This window comes from Pseudophryne corroboree, chromosome 4 (assembly GCF_028390025.1).
Source record: "Pseudophryne corroboree isolate aPseCor3 chromosome 4, aPseCor3.hap2, whole genome shotgun sequence".
Lineage (NCBI taxonomy): Eukaryota > Metazoa > Chordata > Amphibia > Anura > Myobatrachidae > Pseudophryne > Pseudophryne corroboree.
Genome location: NC_086447.1, coordinates 246,692,757 through 246,711,126, shown reverse-complemented (window position 1 = coordinate 246,711,126; position 18,370 = coordinate 246,692,757). Strand labels below are relative to the sequence as shown.

At 45.6% G+C, this 18,370-nt stretch overlaps 1 protein-coding gene across 7 annotated transcripts in view; it reads left to right on the top strand.

Moving 5' to 3' along the window:
• The window catches only part of DOCK10 (dedicator of cytokinesis 10), a 691,954-nt gene that overhangs the window by 584,620 nt on the left and 88,964 nt on the right, over nucleotides 1-18,370 (top strand). For all 7 annotated transcript variants that reach the window (XM_063916012.1, XM_063916009.1, XM_063916010.1 and 4 more), the window contains exons 40-42: nucleotides 8,351-8,475; nucleotides 13,743-13,855; nucleotides 13,988-14,122. In XM_063916012.1, the coding sequence (XP_063772082.1) occupies nucleotides 8,351-8,475; nucleotides 13,743-13,855; nucleotides 13,988-14,122 (373 nt within the window). The remainder of the gene's footprint in view (nucleotides 1-8,350; nucleotides 8,476-13,742; nucleotides 13,856-13,987; nucleotides 14,123-18,370) is intronic.

The window sequence follows — 18,370 nt, the reverse complement described above, 5'->3', positions numbered from 1 at the left end:
CATACCCCCTGATGCCCTCTCTCCCTCTGTCTCCACTGTTCACCGCTGCTCTGCTAAGCAGAACAGCGAGTACAGGAGCTTTCCAACTGACCCCCCCATTACCGCGGGACACTGCGACCCGCGGGTGGGACAGCAGGACAGACCCAAAAAAATGGGACTGTCCCGCGAAAATCGGGACATTTGGGATGTATGGGGGTGTGTGAGGGGGTATGCCGTACAGACAGACGGGCACCGGCTCACTGTGTGCTTGACCCCCCCCCCTCTCTGGCGCGGAGGAGCGTCACTTTCTGGCACACTCCACGCTTCTTAGCTGCAGTTTTGTGGGGCACCTGCCGCTGTGCAGGTTCCGTACTGCCTCTGTTATCTCCAGCCCCGGCAACCCCACCGCTAGCTGCAGCGCTGCCACCCACAGTGAGGTGCGCCCAGCTCCTTCACACACTTTAGCCGGCGGGTAACGCTGCAGAAGTCCGAGCTGCTTGCAGGCTCCGACCCCATCCTCCCTCCAGCCGCAGCATCTCCTGGGGGCTAACCAGTCACTCCCAGTCTCCCCTTACCACAGTGCCCGGCAGCTGCGCGAGGTCTGTGGTGTGTGACTGAGGAGGGGGGGAGGGATGCGGACGGGCAGAGGAAGCAGGACTCCAGCCTAAGAGAGTCAGCCATGCCAAGTCTCCACCAGCAGCAGATCCCAACAGGTTGGAGTGGAACAGCAGCAGCCAGCAGCAGTGACTCCGGTAAGACACATCTGTCTGTCACCACTGTTTTGTCCCTAATACCAATCTCTCCCGTGCCCTGTGTTCTGTCATGTCCCTGTCACCCCTGGCCTTGCCCTGCCACCCTTATCCTGGCCCTTTCACCCTTATCCTGGCCCTGTCACCCTTATCCTGGCTCTGTCACCCTTATCCTGGCCCTTTCACCCTTATCCTGGCCCTTTCACCCTTATGCTGGCCCTGTCACCCTTATGCTGGCCCTGTTACCCTTATGCTGGCCCTGTTACCCCTATCCTGGCCCTGTTACCCCTGTGCTTTCTCTGTCAACCCTATACTGGCCCTGTCACCCCTGTCCTGTTCCTGCCACCCCTACCCTGGCCTGTCACCCCTATCCTGTCCCTGTCATTTCTGTCCTGGCCCCGTCGCCCCTGTCCTGGCCCCGTCACCCCTTTTCTGACCCTGTCACCCCTGTCCTGGCCCCGTCAACCCTGTTCTGACCCTGTCACCCCTGTCCTGGCCCTGTTACTGCATACCCACCAACTACCTTTTTGGCAGGTACAGTACCCGCAGCGCCTCCAGACCTCTCCCCAATGCACCACACCTCCGCACCTTCCCCTCCACCCCTCCCCCACACGCTGTGCCTCCAGACCCCCTACACCACCCGCGGCTCCCACTCCTCCACCCCTTCACCACCCACAGCACCTCCAGGCCCCCTCCACCCCCTTTATATGTCTCCCCCCACACCTGCCCCCCTCCACCCGCAGCATCTGCAGACACCCTCCTCCATCCGTGGTCCCCCCCTCACCAACCCTTCCCCCACCAATGGCACCACCGCACCTGCCCCTCCACCACCAGCAGCACCTCCGGACCTCCTTCCCTATGCGCCGCACCACCTGTACCTGCCCCTCCCCTACCCATGGCGCCTGCGGACCCCTACCCCACCCCCGGCACTCCCGCCCCTTCCCATCCCACAGCACCTCCGGAACCCTTCACCCATCCACAACATCCCCACACCTGCCCCTCTCCCACCCATGGCACCCCTGCCCCTCCCCCACCTGCAGTGCCTCCGGACCCCTCCCCAATCTGCATCCCCCACTCCTCTGCCCCTCCCCCACCCGCAGCACCTCCCGACTCTTCCCCATCCGGGCCCCACCCCCACTTCTGCCCCCCCTCCACCTGCAGCATCTACAGACACCATCCGCAGTCCCCCCCGCACCCGCTACATTCTGTACATCGTGCCCTGCAGGTGCTGTTCACGCCGTCGCAAGGGGCTGCGCCTCCTTCACCATCGCATGCCCTTTCATTGTGCAATATTTAACCACTAACAAAGGAATGCAGGTAATACTTTATATAATACAAATATTGAACCCCAGAAAGGCATGCAAGGGTTAAGGGGGCGTAGCCCCTTGCGACGGTGTGAAGAGCGCCCGTAGGGCGCGATGAAGCACCTAGTATATATATATATATATATATATCCTTTCTTATGGGCGGCACTCAGAGACTTTTACCAAACGGATTTAAGTGAAAAAAAGACCCCACCGGGCCGTTTTATTGGTAACGTTTCGGGGTATAATCCCCTTCTTCAGACAACCAAAACAGTGAACAACAGTGACATTTATAACAAGAACTGACCTGTGACCCTCCAGTGCAAACTCCGTGTGTGTCCCATGCACTGGAGGGTCACAGGTCAGTTCTTGTTATAAATGTCACTGTTGTTCACTGTTTTGGTTGTCTGAGGAAGGGGATTATACCCCGAAACGTTACCAATAAAAACGGCCCGGTGGGGTCTTTTTTTCACTTAAATCCGTTTGGTAAAAGTCTCTGAGTGCCGCCCATAAGAAAGGAGATATTTACAGATGCTGATCTGTGGGGAGGGCACCGGAGCAAGACATACGTAAGACCGGAGTGCCAGGGACCCTGTATGCTTCGATATAGATATATATATATATATATATATGTATATATAGATATATATAGGACATACCGCGGCACTCAGACGACTGAAATAAGGTACTCGTACACCCCCGTGGTGGCCAACTACGGGAGTGTACGAGTACCTTATTTCAGTCATCTGAGTACCGTTGTATGTCCGATATACCTGTACCATCTCCGGTCCAGAGAGTGGTAACTGGAAGGCACCGACGCAAAGCAGTTTTGACAGAGGAGGAGTGCCGGCTCCAGACACACATATATATATATATAGTTAGTTAGTACATAAAGTTGCACTCGCAAATTACTTTACCACATCCACTGGGGTGCATAATCCAGAGAATTTCCAATCCAGGCAAGGTCCCAATACATATATGTTTCTTTAAAAGAATGCACTCACCAGACTTATCCATCATGAAAAAAGTGATTTTTAATCCAACCTCACATCATTACAGGGTCCAGGTTGACATGGACCCTGTAATGATGTGAGGTTGGATTAAAGATCACTTTTTTCATTATGGAATAATAACACTAACCATACAGTGTGTGAAATGTGGATCTAAATGGTTAATATGGAGACTGTCTCTATGGGAAAGCGAGCACATAGCTGTCCCTGTCCATTCCCACAGTGCTGTCTCTGAGCACCTGCTTATAGAATGTGGTTCCCACATTGTAAACCACGCTCCTGGCACTGAGACAGAAACAACTGTACACTTGGACACTTGTGTCCCATAAAAGTTGTACTGTATTTACACAGCTGCACTCTCTGCATTGTAGCCTGTTTCTTAGTGCTAGTGAGAACAGTAGCTGTGACAGTATCAGCTATATACATGATCACCTCTTATGCCTGTGTATATCTAATATAGTTTATGTTATAAGTAGTTCTGAATTGTTTCTGCGGGTTCACTACGATATGCCGGCGGTCGGGCTCCCGGCGACCAGCATACCGGCGCCGGGAGCCCGACCGCCAGCTTACCGACAGTGTGGCGAGCGCAAATGAGCCCCTTGCGGGCTCACTGCGCTCGCCACGCTACGGGCACGGTGGCGCGCTATGCGCGCCACACTATTTTATTCTCCCTCCAGGGGAGTCGTGGACCCCCACGAGGGAGAATAAGTGTCGGTATGCCGGCTGTCGGGATCCCGGCGCCAGTATACTGTGCGCCGGGATCCCGTCAGTCGGCATACAGAAGACCACCCGTTTCTGCAAGGGTAGTTACGTTAGGGTGGATTGTCCATGCACATACAGTAACATTTCCAGTGAGTCATTAACATAGTTATATTTTCCAACCAAGTGACATTACTTTTCCATGGTATTCACATCGACCATGCCTAGGGGCTCGTTCACATGGGGGTTAAAAAATAACATTAGGTAAAGGCATACATGTATTACTGTAATGCATACAATTCCCTCCTGCATATACAAGGAGTAACACAGTTCTTGTGGAAAGTGTCTGGCTCCCGGTTCTCAATACAGTATATACAGTACAATATACTGTACAGCCACATCTATCTTTAGGACAGAGAGAACATTTGTACTGACGTCCCAACTTCCAAGGAGTCTCTTGTACCAGGACACGTATATGGTACTAATTTATCACTAATAAATCATATATTTTTGCAGTCAGTTTTACATAATAAAGACAGTGAGGAAAAAAATCTGTATTTGTTAATTATCTGTATCTCCTTTGTTGGTAATGTGTGTGCAGTCTTGTTGTGAGCAGAGAACTGTACACACCAGCGATTACTGCGTATACAGTGACCAGTCAGGTAGCTTAACCAGGCTCTGTGGTTTATTTGTGGAAGTGAATGTACACTCATACTCACTGTTACAGATGATAGTTCAGCATTGGAGCGGAGTCTGTATCGGAGCTGGGATGCAGACAGCTAACCATCCGGTAACTTTCCTTTCTCAAGGTCGTGGTGCAGGTTTCTGGAACAGCAGATAAAGCAGGATAGCGTTGCAGGTCTCAGGAGCTAAAAGTAGAACATCCATATGCACATATCCCACTGGTTCTGAAGACCACATGCTCAATAGCATTTGCACTTGGCGGGTTTTTTTTTTGCGACATATTTTTTTTTTTCTGAAGATGCCTGCTTAACTTACTTGGGCTCACCACAGGTTAATGCATTTAGGGTCCCCTGATCACAAATGCAAGTGTTCAGTAATAACCACCACATATTAAACATGGTGTTTGGCATACAGTCTCGTTTGCATGTTACACAACAACAGTGGGTAAAGGCAGTGGCGCACCCAGGGGGGTTTCTGAGCACCCAGAAACCCCCCTCCACTAAAAAAAAAAAATGTATTTATTTATTATTATTTTTTAGCTGCATGAGTATTATTAATGGCTGTCTAGCATCCTCTGCAGCCTGCTGTCTTCCTGGTGGCACTTGTAAGTGCAGTAGAAGTTTACTTTATTTTAATTATAGTAGATATATATCCATGTGCATACATATATACACATGTATATACATACATACATATAAACACACACACATATGATATATACATGTGTATATATACGTGTACTGTATGTGTGTGTATATATATATATATATATATGTATGTATGTATGCATGTTTAATATGCTATGTATATGTGTTTATGAATGTGTGTGTGTGTGTATGTATATATATATATATATATATATACAATGCAGTTTACCCGGCACTCCACCTCGTACACAGCTGGTTCTGGTGCCCTCATAAAACAAATACAAGCAAGCAGGGATGCGGCACTCACGAACACTTGGGAAGAAAATCACAGACACCAATTCTGGTATAATCAACGTTTCAATCCTTTAAGGATTTTCGTCAGGAGCAAGCATTGCTCCTGACGAAAATCCTTAAAGGATTCAAACGTTGATTATACCAGAATTGGTGTCTGTGATTTTCTTCCCAAGTGTTCGTGAGTGCCGCATCCCTGCTTGCTTATATATATATATATATATATATATATACACACGGTGTATATATATATATATGTGTAGATATGTATTATATATATAGATAGATAGATAGATAGATAGATAGATAGATAGATAGATAGATAGATAGATAGATAGATAGATACCCTTGTAGTAGCCGGCACTCGGAAGGCCTCCGTGGGCTTTCTGGCTCAGGTGCCATCCTATGAGGTTTCCACCTCCATCACTATCCCATGTAAAGAAGGCGGCACTCAGACACTTGAAGGTGCAAAAGAATATTTAGTAAACAAGCTGCAGAGCTACATCAACGTTTCGGGGCACGCAGCCCCTTCATCCTGATGAAGGGGCTGCGCGCCCCGAAACGTTGATGTAACTCTGCAGCTTGTTTACTAAATATTCTTTTGCACCTTCAAGTCTCTCAGTGCCGCCTTCCTTACATGGGATATATATATATATATATATATATATATAGATATATATATATATATAGATATATATACATATACACAGACACACTAGTTTTACAGACCCAGCATATACTGGGTCACCTCAGTCCCCACCCCCGTGATTGGCTCCACCCAGTTCTGGAAACCCTCCCATGCAAATCCTGCGTTTGCCACTGAAAGGCAATGAGAAATAAAATAGAACTTGAAAAGTGCTCCTTCAACATTCACAAGTATCTCATGGCAGAGCTAAAACAATATGTACTGTAACCTTGACATACTATAGCTATGTCTCTGCAAGCTAGTGATCTCTTCTGATAGTATTGCAAAATATGTATATAGAATTGTTGATTAACTAGTCTCTCTTATATATACAACTAAGGTTTACCACTACCTCTCACCTACTGCCTGTTCCCATCATGAGAACCTCTTAAATCTCTCCCCCTCTTCCTCTCATCAGACACTGTCCCCTCTGACTTCAAGCATGCCATTGTCTCCCCTATTATTAAATAAACCTACCCTTGATCCTAACACTCTCTACAACTATCAACCCATCTCCTCCCTTTTGCTTCCATACTTCTTGAGTGTATTGTTTACAACTGCCTTATTGCCCTTCTTTCCTCCTTTTCCCTGCTTGACCCATTTTTATTTTGGCTTCCATCCACTCCATTCCACTGAAACTGCCCTAACGTAAGTCTGCAATGACCGCCCGCCATGCTGCCAAATCCAAGGACCACTACTCTTCTTATTCTGCTTGATCTCTTTCTTTTGACACTGTGGACAACACTCTCCTCCTGCAATTCCTTCACTCCATTGGTCTGCATGGTACTGCCCTCTCCTGGCTGTCCTCCTACCTCTCTGACAGCTACTTCTGTCTCCTCTCATGACTCTGCTTTCCCCACACTTCCTATAACAGTAGGTGCCCCCCAAGGTTCTTTTCTTGGACCTCTCCCTTCTTCTCTCTATACGTTCTCTTTGGGTGAGCTCATTAGCTCTTTTGACTTCCAGTATCATCTCTATGCTGATGATACCCAAATCTACCCCTGACCACCCCCACCCCTCCACTCAAACATCCAATTGCCTCTCTGATATATTTTCTAGAATGTCCCAGCAGTATCTTAAAATTAACATGTTTAAGACTGAGCAGATTATTTTCCCACCATCCCGCATAACCTCACCCCCAACAATTTCATTATCTGTTGACAGCACAACTATCTTCTCTAGCCCCCAAGTACGCTGTCATGGAGTTTTCCTTGACTCCTCTCTCTCCTTCAATCCACACATTGTACCTCTCACAGTCCTGACATTTCTATCTCAAAAATATTTCCAGGATCAGATCTTTCTTACCCTGGATGCTACTAAGACCCTTATCCACTCACTGGTCATCTTCAGATTTGACTACTGCATCTCCTCCTATCTTGCCTGACTACCGACTCTCTCCACTTCAATCTTTTCTCACTGCTTCCCGGCTCATCTTCATCTCCAAACGTACTATGTCGACCTCCCCTTTCTTACAAGCCCTACCCTGTCTCCCCTTCCCCTTCAGAATGCAATTCAAGCGTCTCACGCTTACTTACAAAGCTCTCACTCATTCCTCTCCCATATGGGAGATATCTGGTCATAGCTCCCTTTACACAACCACCCGCCCTCTTCGCTCCTCAAATGCATGCTGGATCTCCTGCCAACTGATTACTTCCTCCCATTACTGCCTCCCAGGATTTTGCCCCTGGTACTCCCTACCTCTGGAATTCTCTACATCTATCAGACTCTCCACCTCTCTACAAAACAGCAAACGGGATAACAAGACCCACTCATCAAATCCAGCCGTTTCTCATCCTAACCCTCTGTCCCACGTTCATTGTCTACTCTATCTGTGTCACCCCTGCCATCTTTCCCTTCCCCATTAGAATGTAAGCTCTCACGAGTAGGGCCCTGTCCCCTCATGTGCTTTTTCTTTGTTTAATCAGACTATCTTCTACTCCATACTCCCTATAACATCACCTAAACCATGGTTTCTGCCACCCTGAATATTTTAGTGTCTTGTCGGCTTATGCAGCAATGTTTATATACCATATACCTGTCATTGTCTTGTACTGTAAGTTATTGTTTTCTTGATTTTCTCATTTGTTTATGTACTTTGTTAGGCACTAAGGAATCCTTGCGGTACCATATAAATAAAGGATGATAATAATAATAATAATAATAATAGCTATCAAGCACATGCTGAGGCTAAAGGTATAAACTAAAGCATTTAGTAAAAACCAGTAAACTTGATGTCTATGAATGTGGACAATACCTTGTAAGGTCCTTCCTGTTGTACAGTACAATTTGTTCTGTTTTGCAGGATGCAGTCAGTACATGATGGCCATAAACACCCGAGATCTCAGACTCTTCCGTGCATAAGAGGCAAAAATGCACTTTCCAATCCCAAACTTCTACAGATAATAGAACTGACAAATTCAATATCCAGTAAGTATATGTACCTGTGTGCCATTATAAAATACCTTATTTGCTATTTCACCCTTTATCCTGCGGTTCCTTTACCTCCACTGCCCTGTTGACAGACAGGATTTTATTTCCTTTTTTACTCACAGCCCCATGTGTCTTCAGTCATCTACAATCCCTGTAGACATGTTGCTCCTTTGATTACAGTACATCCAGGGCTCCAAGAGACATAATGGGCCCCAGTACAACAACTTTCCAGGCCCCCCCAGAGGGGGTGTGGCCACAGTATGTTGGGGGCATGGGTGCACCTCTTTGGGGATGATTTTAGATAGATAGATAGATAGATAGATAGATAGATAGATAGATAGATATAGAGCAATGTTTGGCACTCACTGCAACCTCCAAAACACAATTTACCGGGTGCCTTCCTTATAGACAATGCACAACTTCCAGACAGTTGGTGGCACTCACGGATGGTAATAGACAGAAAATTCAGCTGCTTGTACGTTTCGATGTAATAACACAACGTCATCAGGAATCATGAAATCAAAACGTAGAGGCAGCTGAATTTTCTGTCTATTATCCGTGAGTACCACCAACTGTCTGGAATTTATAGATAGATAGATAGATAGATAGATAGATAGATAGATAGATAGATAGATAGATATAATACTAATGGTAATGCATGTATTATAGAACATATAGAATTTATAAATTGTTAGCAGCTGCCTGCTGCATCACAGTGCTGTGTCTGTCACTCACAGTCGCAGTTCTCAACTCACAGTGTCGCAGCCTAACAGGCTAGCTCCCAATGAGGTGACAGCCCTGCAGCTGATTCTTCCAACTGAGCTGAGCTACACCACTTCTTAAACCCACAGGCCACGCCCAACAAGCTGCATGCCTACCTCTCCCAGTCCCTGCCAACCGCCTGCTGTTACTAAAGAGGCCAGCTGCAGAGGTTGACTGACGAGATGATGATGTCATCATCTCGCTAGATCTTAGCAGCGGTGCAGTGGCTGGAAGTGGCAGCAAGGGATGTCTATGATATAGGACACACAGCCAGGTGGCACACAGATACACCCACACGACCACCCGCCTGCCACCCACACGACCACCCGCCTGCCCGTCCACTGATTTATAATAAAGTAAAAAAATTATTTGAAACAAATGGCTCTGGCCTGGGCCCCCTGGCATTCCCGGGCCCGGGTAATCTCTCCCTGCTCTCCCCCTCTCTCGGCACCACTGAGTACATCCATACCTACAGTGCTGGTGCTTGTCTATTTCCACTTCATCAACAGCCTTTGCATGCAATAAATTCTGCTGGGTACACACCGAAACGGTGATCCAGCAGTGGTCTGATACAATGTAACAATATATCATGTCCGCATAAACACTACATGATCTGCAGTACCGTGACTTGATTTATCATTGTAACAGTACCATATCGTACAAAAAAATTGTAGCATCTGATCTGCAGCACATCAGATGGAAAGATGCTACCAGACGATTCATCAAACAATTAGTTGCAGGTATACATCATACAACAATGGTCATTGTGATCTATCGTGGATCGCAGTATTAGACAATATATTATATAGAGTGTATCCAGCTTTAATGATAGGAAAAGTCATTGGTTTACCCAATGTACTGTAGATGCAGGGAAAGGCAAATAAAACTAAATTTAAAGACACTCTTATGGTGCATACACACGGCGAGATTCGGGCTAACCCCAATTCTTACTGTGCGACAGGGGTTTGGTCGGCATCGCAAGCACATAATGACTGTGCTTGCGATACTGACTATGTGCAATTTTGGCTGTGTCGATTTTGACTATCTTTTCTAAGAGAGAGTCAAAATTGACTCGCCTGCACAGTCTATCTAGGTTTGCGATGCCAACCGCACGGGACCGCGCATCGCATCCGGGATCGCAAGGTGACTTTCACCTTGTGATCTGCAAACTTTTCTTACGATTTTGACTATGTAGTCAAAATCGTAAGAAAATATCTCACCATGTGTACACACCATTAGTTTTATCACATGCAGAACTTTTCTCAATTAAAATGCAACATTATGTCCCTATTTATACATTAAGGCCCTCATTGACAGTCAGACATGAATGCAGGTTGCAGGTTTCCTTGGCTTCTAATTGTTCATTTGTTTGTGCGCATGCACATTTTTTTTATTAAACTTTATCATTGGAGCCCGGTCACAAGTTGCAATTATGAGTCCCTATGCCTAGGCTGCTGGTACAGGGTGAGAGGGTTTGTTTGGTGGGATACATACTAAAATATTGATTATCATGCTGTCAACAGCCAATATGTTGACAGGATGATATTGAGTGGAGATTGCCGACACTGTTGTAATGTTATTTAAGGCATTGTAATGGTATCAGTATTATAACTTTAACCCTGATCATAAAGCACCATGTCTAAAGTTATAATACAACACTATTGCAATGCTTTAAATAAAATTACAACCATGTTTGCAATCTCCTGTCGATATCAAGCTGCCGTCATATGTATTGTCAATAGCATGACCATCGACAAAGTACCGTAAAGTTCCCGTGTCGGCTAAAGTACAGTAAAGGCATGTCAATGCAAAATGTGCCCAAGATAGCCACCTAGATGGATCTTATGCAGATGTAGTAAAAAAAAAAAAAATCTAGTAAAAGGATTACAGAGTGCTGACCATTAATTTTTTTTTAACGAAGCAAGTTTCTTAGTCTGGCTGGGAAGGGGAAGACTGTCCCCATATGTTTATTAGTGAGAACTAAAGCATACTTACCTATTTTGAATGTCTCCTCTTCGGGAGAAGCCCGGAGAGAAGATGCTGCAGGAGACTTCAGGGGGCGGGTTGTGACATCATCAAGCCCCTCCCCCACATACAGAAAACGCAGAGATTCACGGGTCTGCGGGAAGGGGGCAGGGCTAAAATGACGCGATTCACATCATTTTAACCCCTTCCCCACTCCACGGACCCGCAAACTCAGAAGAGTATCTCTCCATCCTGCCCGCATCACTAGGATGCGGGAGACTTGCCTACTCTTCCGGGGGTGCAGGGGCCTACCCCAAAAAACGTGAGCCTCCCGCAGCATCTGGAAGAGTAGGCAAGTATGAACTAAAGTTAACTACAGTAAAAAGAAGATTTAAATTCAACAATCTCCAGTGACCTGGGTAATGTGTAACAATTGTGTACTGTGTTGTTGAGTATCTTTTATACTCACAGTGAAGCATACATACCTGCCTTTAATGTCTCCTCTCCGGGAGAAGCTCGGAGAGGAGACTCTGTTTGCCACTTCAGAGGTGGGGCTGGCCGGTGACATCACTAGGCCCAATTCTGCATACGTAGCAAAATGCAGCTTTTCCCCGCAGTTGCATTCTGCATTTGCGCTTAGACACAATTGCATCCAACTCTGACTGAGGTCCCAATACACGTCATATTCATGTTTTAGAAAGAAAAATGTACAATGTCAGCCACACCTCCTACCTATCAGTATTTGCCACATAATCACTGCCCTTACCATAGAAACCTCTTTCTGCATTGTACTGTAGATGGAAACACCTCTCTTCTACTCTATGTTCTAAGCAAGTGTCAATTGTAATTACTGCAAACATGAAATGTCTGCCCAAGATATCAATGTATTAAACTTTCCTTTATTGACATATGTAGAAAATTGTTGTAGACAGCGGCTGCTCTGAAAGTTGCAGTCAAAGCAATGTCCTTATCAATAACAGGAGTATTCAAATGAATGTGGGACATGTCTATGAATATGGCACTCACCTGTAATTTATCATGTGTAGCAGAGCTCCTCACAGTTTAGCTGATGCGCAGTTGAGCAACCATAAATGCTCTGTCATTGCATAAATGTGTATAGTGAAGTCTATTAGAATAAGGTGTTGCACACTCTGTCAGCTGGGAGATCAGTAACTGTCAGGGACTAGAGGTGTCCAAACCTCCAGCTTGATTGCAGTATAGTATACCAATGCTCGTGTTTCTGCTAATGGGTGAGAGTATACTGTAAATGTGCATACAGTTTCATACCTCCCAACATGACCCTCTCCAGGAGGGACAGAATGCTCTGCTCCTGGACTTCCCTCTTAATGTATGATTGCCGTCACCTGTGCTGTAACACCTTTCTCATCCATTAACCTGTTCATCACAGGTGCTGGCAATCATACATTAAGAGAAAAGTGTAGAAGCAGAGCATTGTGTCCCTCCTGGAGAGGGTCACCTATTCGCATCTTTACAAGCAAAACGGTGTGCTCTTGTACCAGCAACCTTGGTGCAAGAGATATATCTGCCATACTGTATCTGTCAAACTCTGCACAGCACATAATTCCATAGCACATCACATAATTTGATACGTCATCTCTGAATATTGCCTATGTACGAATGCCCATTAAAGTCTAGTTACGCCCCCTCAGCCTCAAGTAGAAATGTGAGTGAAATGTGTATTCCTCTGCATCATCTGTACTTGCATACGCGGCAGAGATCGCAGTCTGAAGCCCTTTGGGGAGTGTGCACGTGCAGCGGGCACACTGCACGTGTGCACCCCGGGAGGCCCAGTGAGATGCTAAAAGCATCTCAGGGCTACGATCGCCACTGCCTGATTGACAGGCAGAGGAGGTCACTGGGCAGGAGGAGGCATGCCAATGGCGTTAGAACACCGTTGGTGGGGTGCGGTCCAGACAACGCAGGCATGTCTGGACAGTTGCAGGGGGGAGGTAGCAGCTTCGTGACGTCACACGTACTTGCTGCAACCCGGGACACGGTGGGTAGCCGTCTGCCAGGGCAGCTAGGCTGAGCAGGCAGGGAGCTACACCGCGGGTGCAAAAGCACCGCCGCCGTGTTATGCTTTTGCACACGTGCGTGGGGGCAGGGCCTGACATGCGGAGCGGACTAGCCCTGTGCTGGGCGTCCCCCCGCATGTCTGAGTAACTGATCGTAGATGTGCTAAATTTAGCACATTTACGATCAGATCTGAATCACCCCCATGTGCACTGCAACAATGCACAAATTGTGCTCTGCAAACAGGCGTACATTCAGCTCTGCATCGGCCACAGTGACTGCAGGAGGATGGGATCAGTGAGCGGCAGCAATGAATTCCTTTTCTGAATACTAGTTTTCTGAATGGAAGCCCCTATACCTGCAATGCAATAACTATGTAACTAGTGAACAATTTGTATTTATGCTATTAGTTGCATGTCAAGGCTGTAAATATGTTCCACAAGTTCTTATGCTGAGCATTTGTTTCCATGCACACATACAGTATAATCAATTGTTGTTTACAGGTAATTCTAACGAAACGGATATTGTGCATCACATTGATATAGATGGTAATATTGCCACAGAAGTCTGTCTTACTGTTCTAGACTTGCTATGTCTCTTCAATCAGAGCCACCAGGTGAGTAACCCTTGCCATGCTGCCTGGGATTGTCAGTGATGTTGGAACTAGATGTGCCACCTACTGTATGACCACTACTGATATCACACTAATGATATTTTAATGGTTTGTCTTTTCCACTTCCATCTCCAGAAATTAAGCACTACTGACAGCCAGAGTGTTCTAATGAAGAAAGTGTTTGACACACATTTGCTCTTCCTGCAAATCAACCAGTCAGTGGCTGCTCTCCGCCATGTCTTTGCTGCCCTCAGGATGTTTATTTGCAAGGTAATGATGAGGATTCCTTGTAAAAAAAAAAAAAATGAACCAAGCCTTAAATATAACTAAGTGAAGTAGTGAAATTAGTATGGTGAGAGTAATTTCCATCTTCCAATTACTCTATTTTATTGACTTGTGTGTGACATGCTGCTCTTCCTGATAACATAAATGCATGACTGAAATGCACGGTGAAAATCTGGCAGAGGTCATGTTGATCCCAATAAGCAAAAATGATTTCAAGGTTGCTAGTGTTGAATGTCAGTCTGCACTGTATGGCAGAGTATCTTGAAAGTTGATGCTGAATAACAGATTAATACATACTTGCCTACCTGACCCTCTCCATGAGGGAGAAAATGCTCTGTTTCTGGACTTTCCTGGTAATGTATGATTGCCATCACCTGTGGTGAGCTAGTTAATTGATAAGAAAGGTGTTTCACCACAGGTGATGGGAATCATACATTACCAGGAAAGTCCAGGAACAGAGTATTTTCTCCCTCATGGAGAGGGTCAGGTAGGCAAGTATGGATTAATAACCAGTTATTACATTTTCCTATTGTCACCCTAATAAATTGTAGCACTGAATAATCTCAAATGATCTAGAACACAGGTTCTCAAACTCGGTCCTCAGGACCCCACGCAATGCATGTTTTGCAGGTAACCCAACAGGTGCACAGGTGTATTAATTACTCACTGACACATTGTAAAAGGTTCACAGGTGGAGCTAATTATTTCACTTGTGATTCTGTGAGGAGACCTGCAAAACATGCACTGTGTGGGGTCCTGAGGACCGAGTTTGAGAACCTATGATCTAGAACACAGGTTCTCAAACTCGGTCCTCAGGACCCCACACAGTGCATGTTTTGCAGGTCTCCTCACAGAATCGCAAGTGGAAAAATTAGCTCTACCTGTGGACCTTTTAAAATGTGTCAGTGAGTAATTAATACATGTGCACTTGCTGGGTTACCTGCAAAACATGCACTGTGTGGGGTCCTGAGGACAGAGTTTGAGAACCACTGATCTAGAACATAGGTTCTCAAACTCAGTACTCAGGACCCCACACAGTGCATGTTTTGCAGGTCTCCTCACAGAATCACAAGTGAAATAATTAGCTCCACCTGTGGACCTTTTACAATCTGTCAGTAAGTAATACACCTGTGCACCTGCTGGGTTACCTACAAAATATGCACTGTGTGGGGTCCTGAGAACCGAGTTTGAGAACCTGTGATCTAGAACAGTGGTTCTCAACCTCGGTCCTCAAGTACCCCAAACGTTCATGTTTTCCAGGTCACCTAGCATTTGAACAGGTGTATTCATTACTCACTGACACATTATAAAAGACACACAGGTGGAGCAAATTATTTCACTTGCAATCTTGTGGGGAGACCTAGAAAACATGAACCACTGATCTAGAACATAGGTCAGTGTTTTCCAACCTCGGTCCTCAAGGCACTAACAGTCCAAGTTTTAGTGATATCCGTGCTTGAGCTCAAGTGGTTAAAGCAAAATAACTGAAGTACTAATTAGGTCACTTGTGATCAAGTGTGGTTATCCTTAAAACCTGGACCGTGGTTGGAAACCCCTGCGATGGGTTTACAAACTCAGTCCTTGGGACGGGTGTAGTATGTGATGCCGGCAGTCGGGCTCCCGGCGGCCAGCATACCGGCGCCGGAATCCCGACCGCCAGCATACCGACAGCTGGGTGAGCCCCAAGAGGGAGAAAATCTGTCGGTATTCCGGCGCCGGTATGGTGGTCGTCGGGAGCCCGGCCGCCGGCAACCTGAAGATCACCCCCTTGGGACACCAAATAGTTCATATTTTCCAGGTCTCCTGACAAAATTGCAAGTGAAATAATCAACTCCACCTGTGGATCTTTTAAACTGTGTCAGTAAGTAATAAATACACCTGTGCTCCTGCTAGGTGACCTGGATAACATGAGCTGTTTGGGGTCCCAAGGAGGTAGTTTGAGAACCACTAATCTAGAACACTAACAACAGTTTCTTATTTAATCCAACATTTGATCAAGCATTGAGCAATATCTCTCAAAGTATCTCATGGAACAAACAGGAGAGCAGAAACTAAATATAACGCCCTTTATTATTTCCTGCACATCTGAAGTTATTATAGTTAATTTTTTTCATATTTAAGCACATTACTTTCTTACTACTTCCTGCTAGCTACTAGTATTGCTCAATAGTAAAAAAGGAAGAAAAAAAAACATTTAATAAGTGACATGAATTTTAGAAATTGAACTGGGAGCCTGATGACCTAAACATAGGCGTACCCACATAACGTCCAGGCACACCCTAATGTCAGGCACTGTCTCTGTGCTTGCCAGCAAAACACTGGTGCTGCCAGCATGCTGATGAGCTGACAATGTCCGAGAGTGAGACACTCAATGGGGGATATTCAATTGTTTGAAAAGTCAGTTGGGTGTCTGTTTTTTTCCTATCTAATATACAGGAAAAAACAGACACCCAACCGACTTTTCAAACATTTGAATTTCCAGGACATAAGTCACAAGACATAACAGCCCAGCGGTGCCCTCCCGTTCACTTCCTGTCTTAATTATCTCCATCCCCAGAGGAGCTGAGGATGGAGCAGTGCAATAAGTTATACGTGTACTATATAAAACACACTGTCCAGTTTTCTATGGCATTATATGGACGCATGGATATTGTCATACAGTAGGTAAGTAAAATTACGGAGTTGGTGGGATTGATAGGGCATTTGGTTATGTGGGAGGAAACTAGGTTAGACATGTTATGGGGGGAGATTTGGGTGATATGATGACAAAGTTGTATTAATGGCATGAAGACAGTGCAAGACACGTTCCTGTATGGAGTATCCCTCTCTAGATTTCAGTGGAGGGGGAGGGACACACCCCGAAATTTCAGTTGTTTCTGAAAAGACAAAAACAAAGTTTACTCAGTTATGCCAGGGACAGAACTGTCTTTAAAATTCCCAGAACGGTGGTGGTGGTGGTGGTGGTGGTGGGGGGGTGGTGGTGGTGGTGGTGGGGGGGGGGGGGGTGGTGGTGGTGGGGGGGGGGGGGGTGGAGGGGTTGCAGACATATGCAGGCCCCCACCACCTTAAAAAACTGGTGCTGGCACATGGACACAGAATCAGTGCAGTAAGAATCGGGCACTGTGCACATTTCCATCAAGGTTTTACTGTGTCGTTGGCCCAGAGTTGCAGGAAACAACAAAACAATTTTTTAAAAGAAACAACTTTTTTTTTTAGACAGTTTTTATTTGTTTAAACCAGGTTTTTTGCATTAATGTTTTAATGAAGAGAAAATTTGAATCCTGCTTATTATAGTAATACTGTGAAACATTGCTATGTATTAGACACCTTGATCAACCATGATTAATGCTTTCTAACATTAACAATTCAAAGTTATTAAGCTTTTATATGATTTATTTTTACATCTTTCAATAAAACCAGTTTGTTACTGCTTATTATTCCTATTACATATGAATATATGCAGATAAACTCAACATATTAAAACATACAAAGTACACTCAGAGTCATCTCAATAGGTCTGAAGGTTTTGGATTGAAAGGAGATTAAACCATGATGTGTTCCTCTGTACATTGCCTCTTTAATGTTTTGAAGTTGTTTACCCTTTTAAAGTGACTATGTTATTTGTGTTTTTTTCCTATGCTATAGGGTTGTTAGGGGAGGATTTTGTGGAGTCTTGGCTGATGCTAGGCAGATATAGTACCTCTCTGATCTGGTTCACCCTCCCACCCTACCCATATCTCTGCTGTGTGTATGTGTGTGTGTGAATTTACTACATTGGTTCAGCTCACTCATTTGAAGGCTTCAAGCAGCAAGAATGTGGAATAATACCAGAGGGATTCCCTTTTAATAGACTATTTTAAGAAGCCACGGTGACATGCATGTAGTTACAGCATAGTAAATAAAACTGCCGGAAAGGGTATAAAGTGTGCAGAAGTCTGTGTGCACCACACGGCCCTGCACCCAGTATAGATACGCTAATGCCACAGTGCCCCCCCAGTGTCGAATTTTGCCTGGTCACCCCCTCCCCAGTAACATCTGCCATCCCCAGTGACCCAGTGAGTTGAGTTTGTACCCTGGCATTACTGGCAGTTGCTTTCCTTTGCAAGCGCTACCTATTAGTCGCTCACAGGACAGGCATCCCAAGGTAAAGTTGCTTTCACAGAGAGAGTGCTTCCAATAGGAAGCCACGTTCTGCCTTACCAGCTTCTAGAGGCTGGAACCGATGCATGTGCT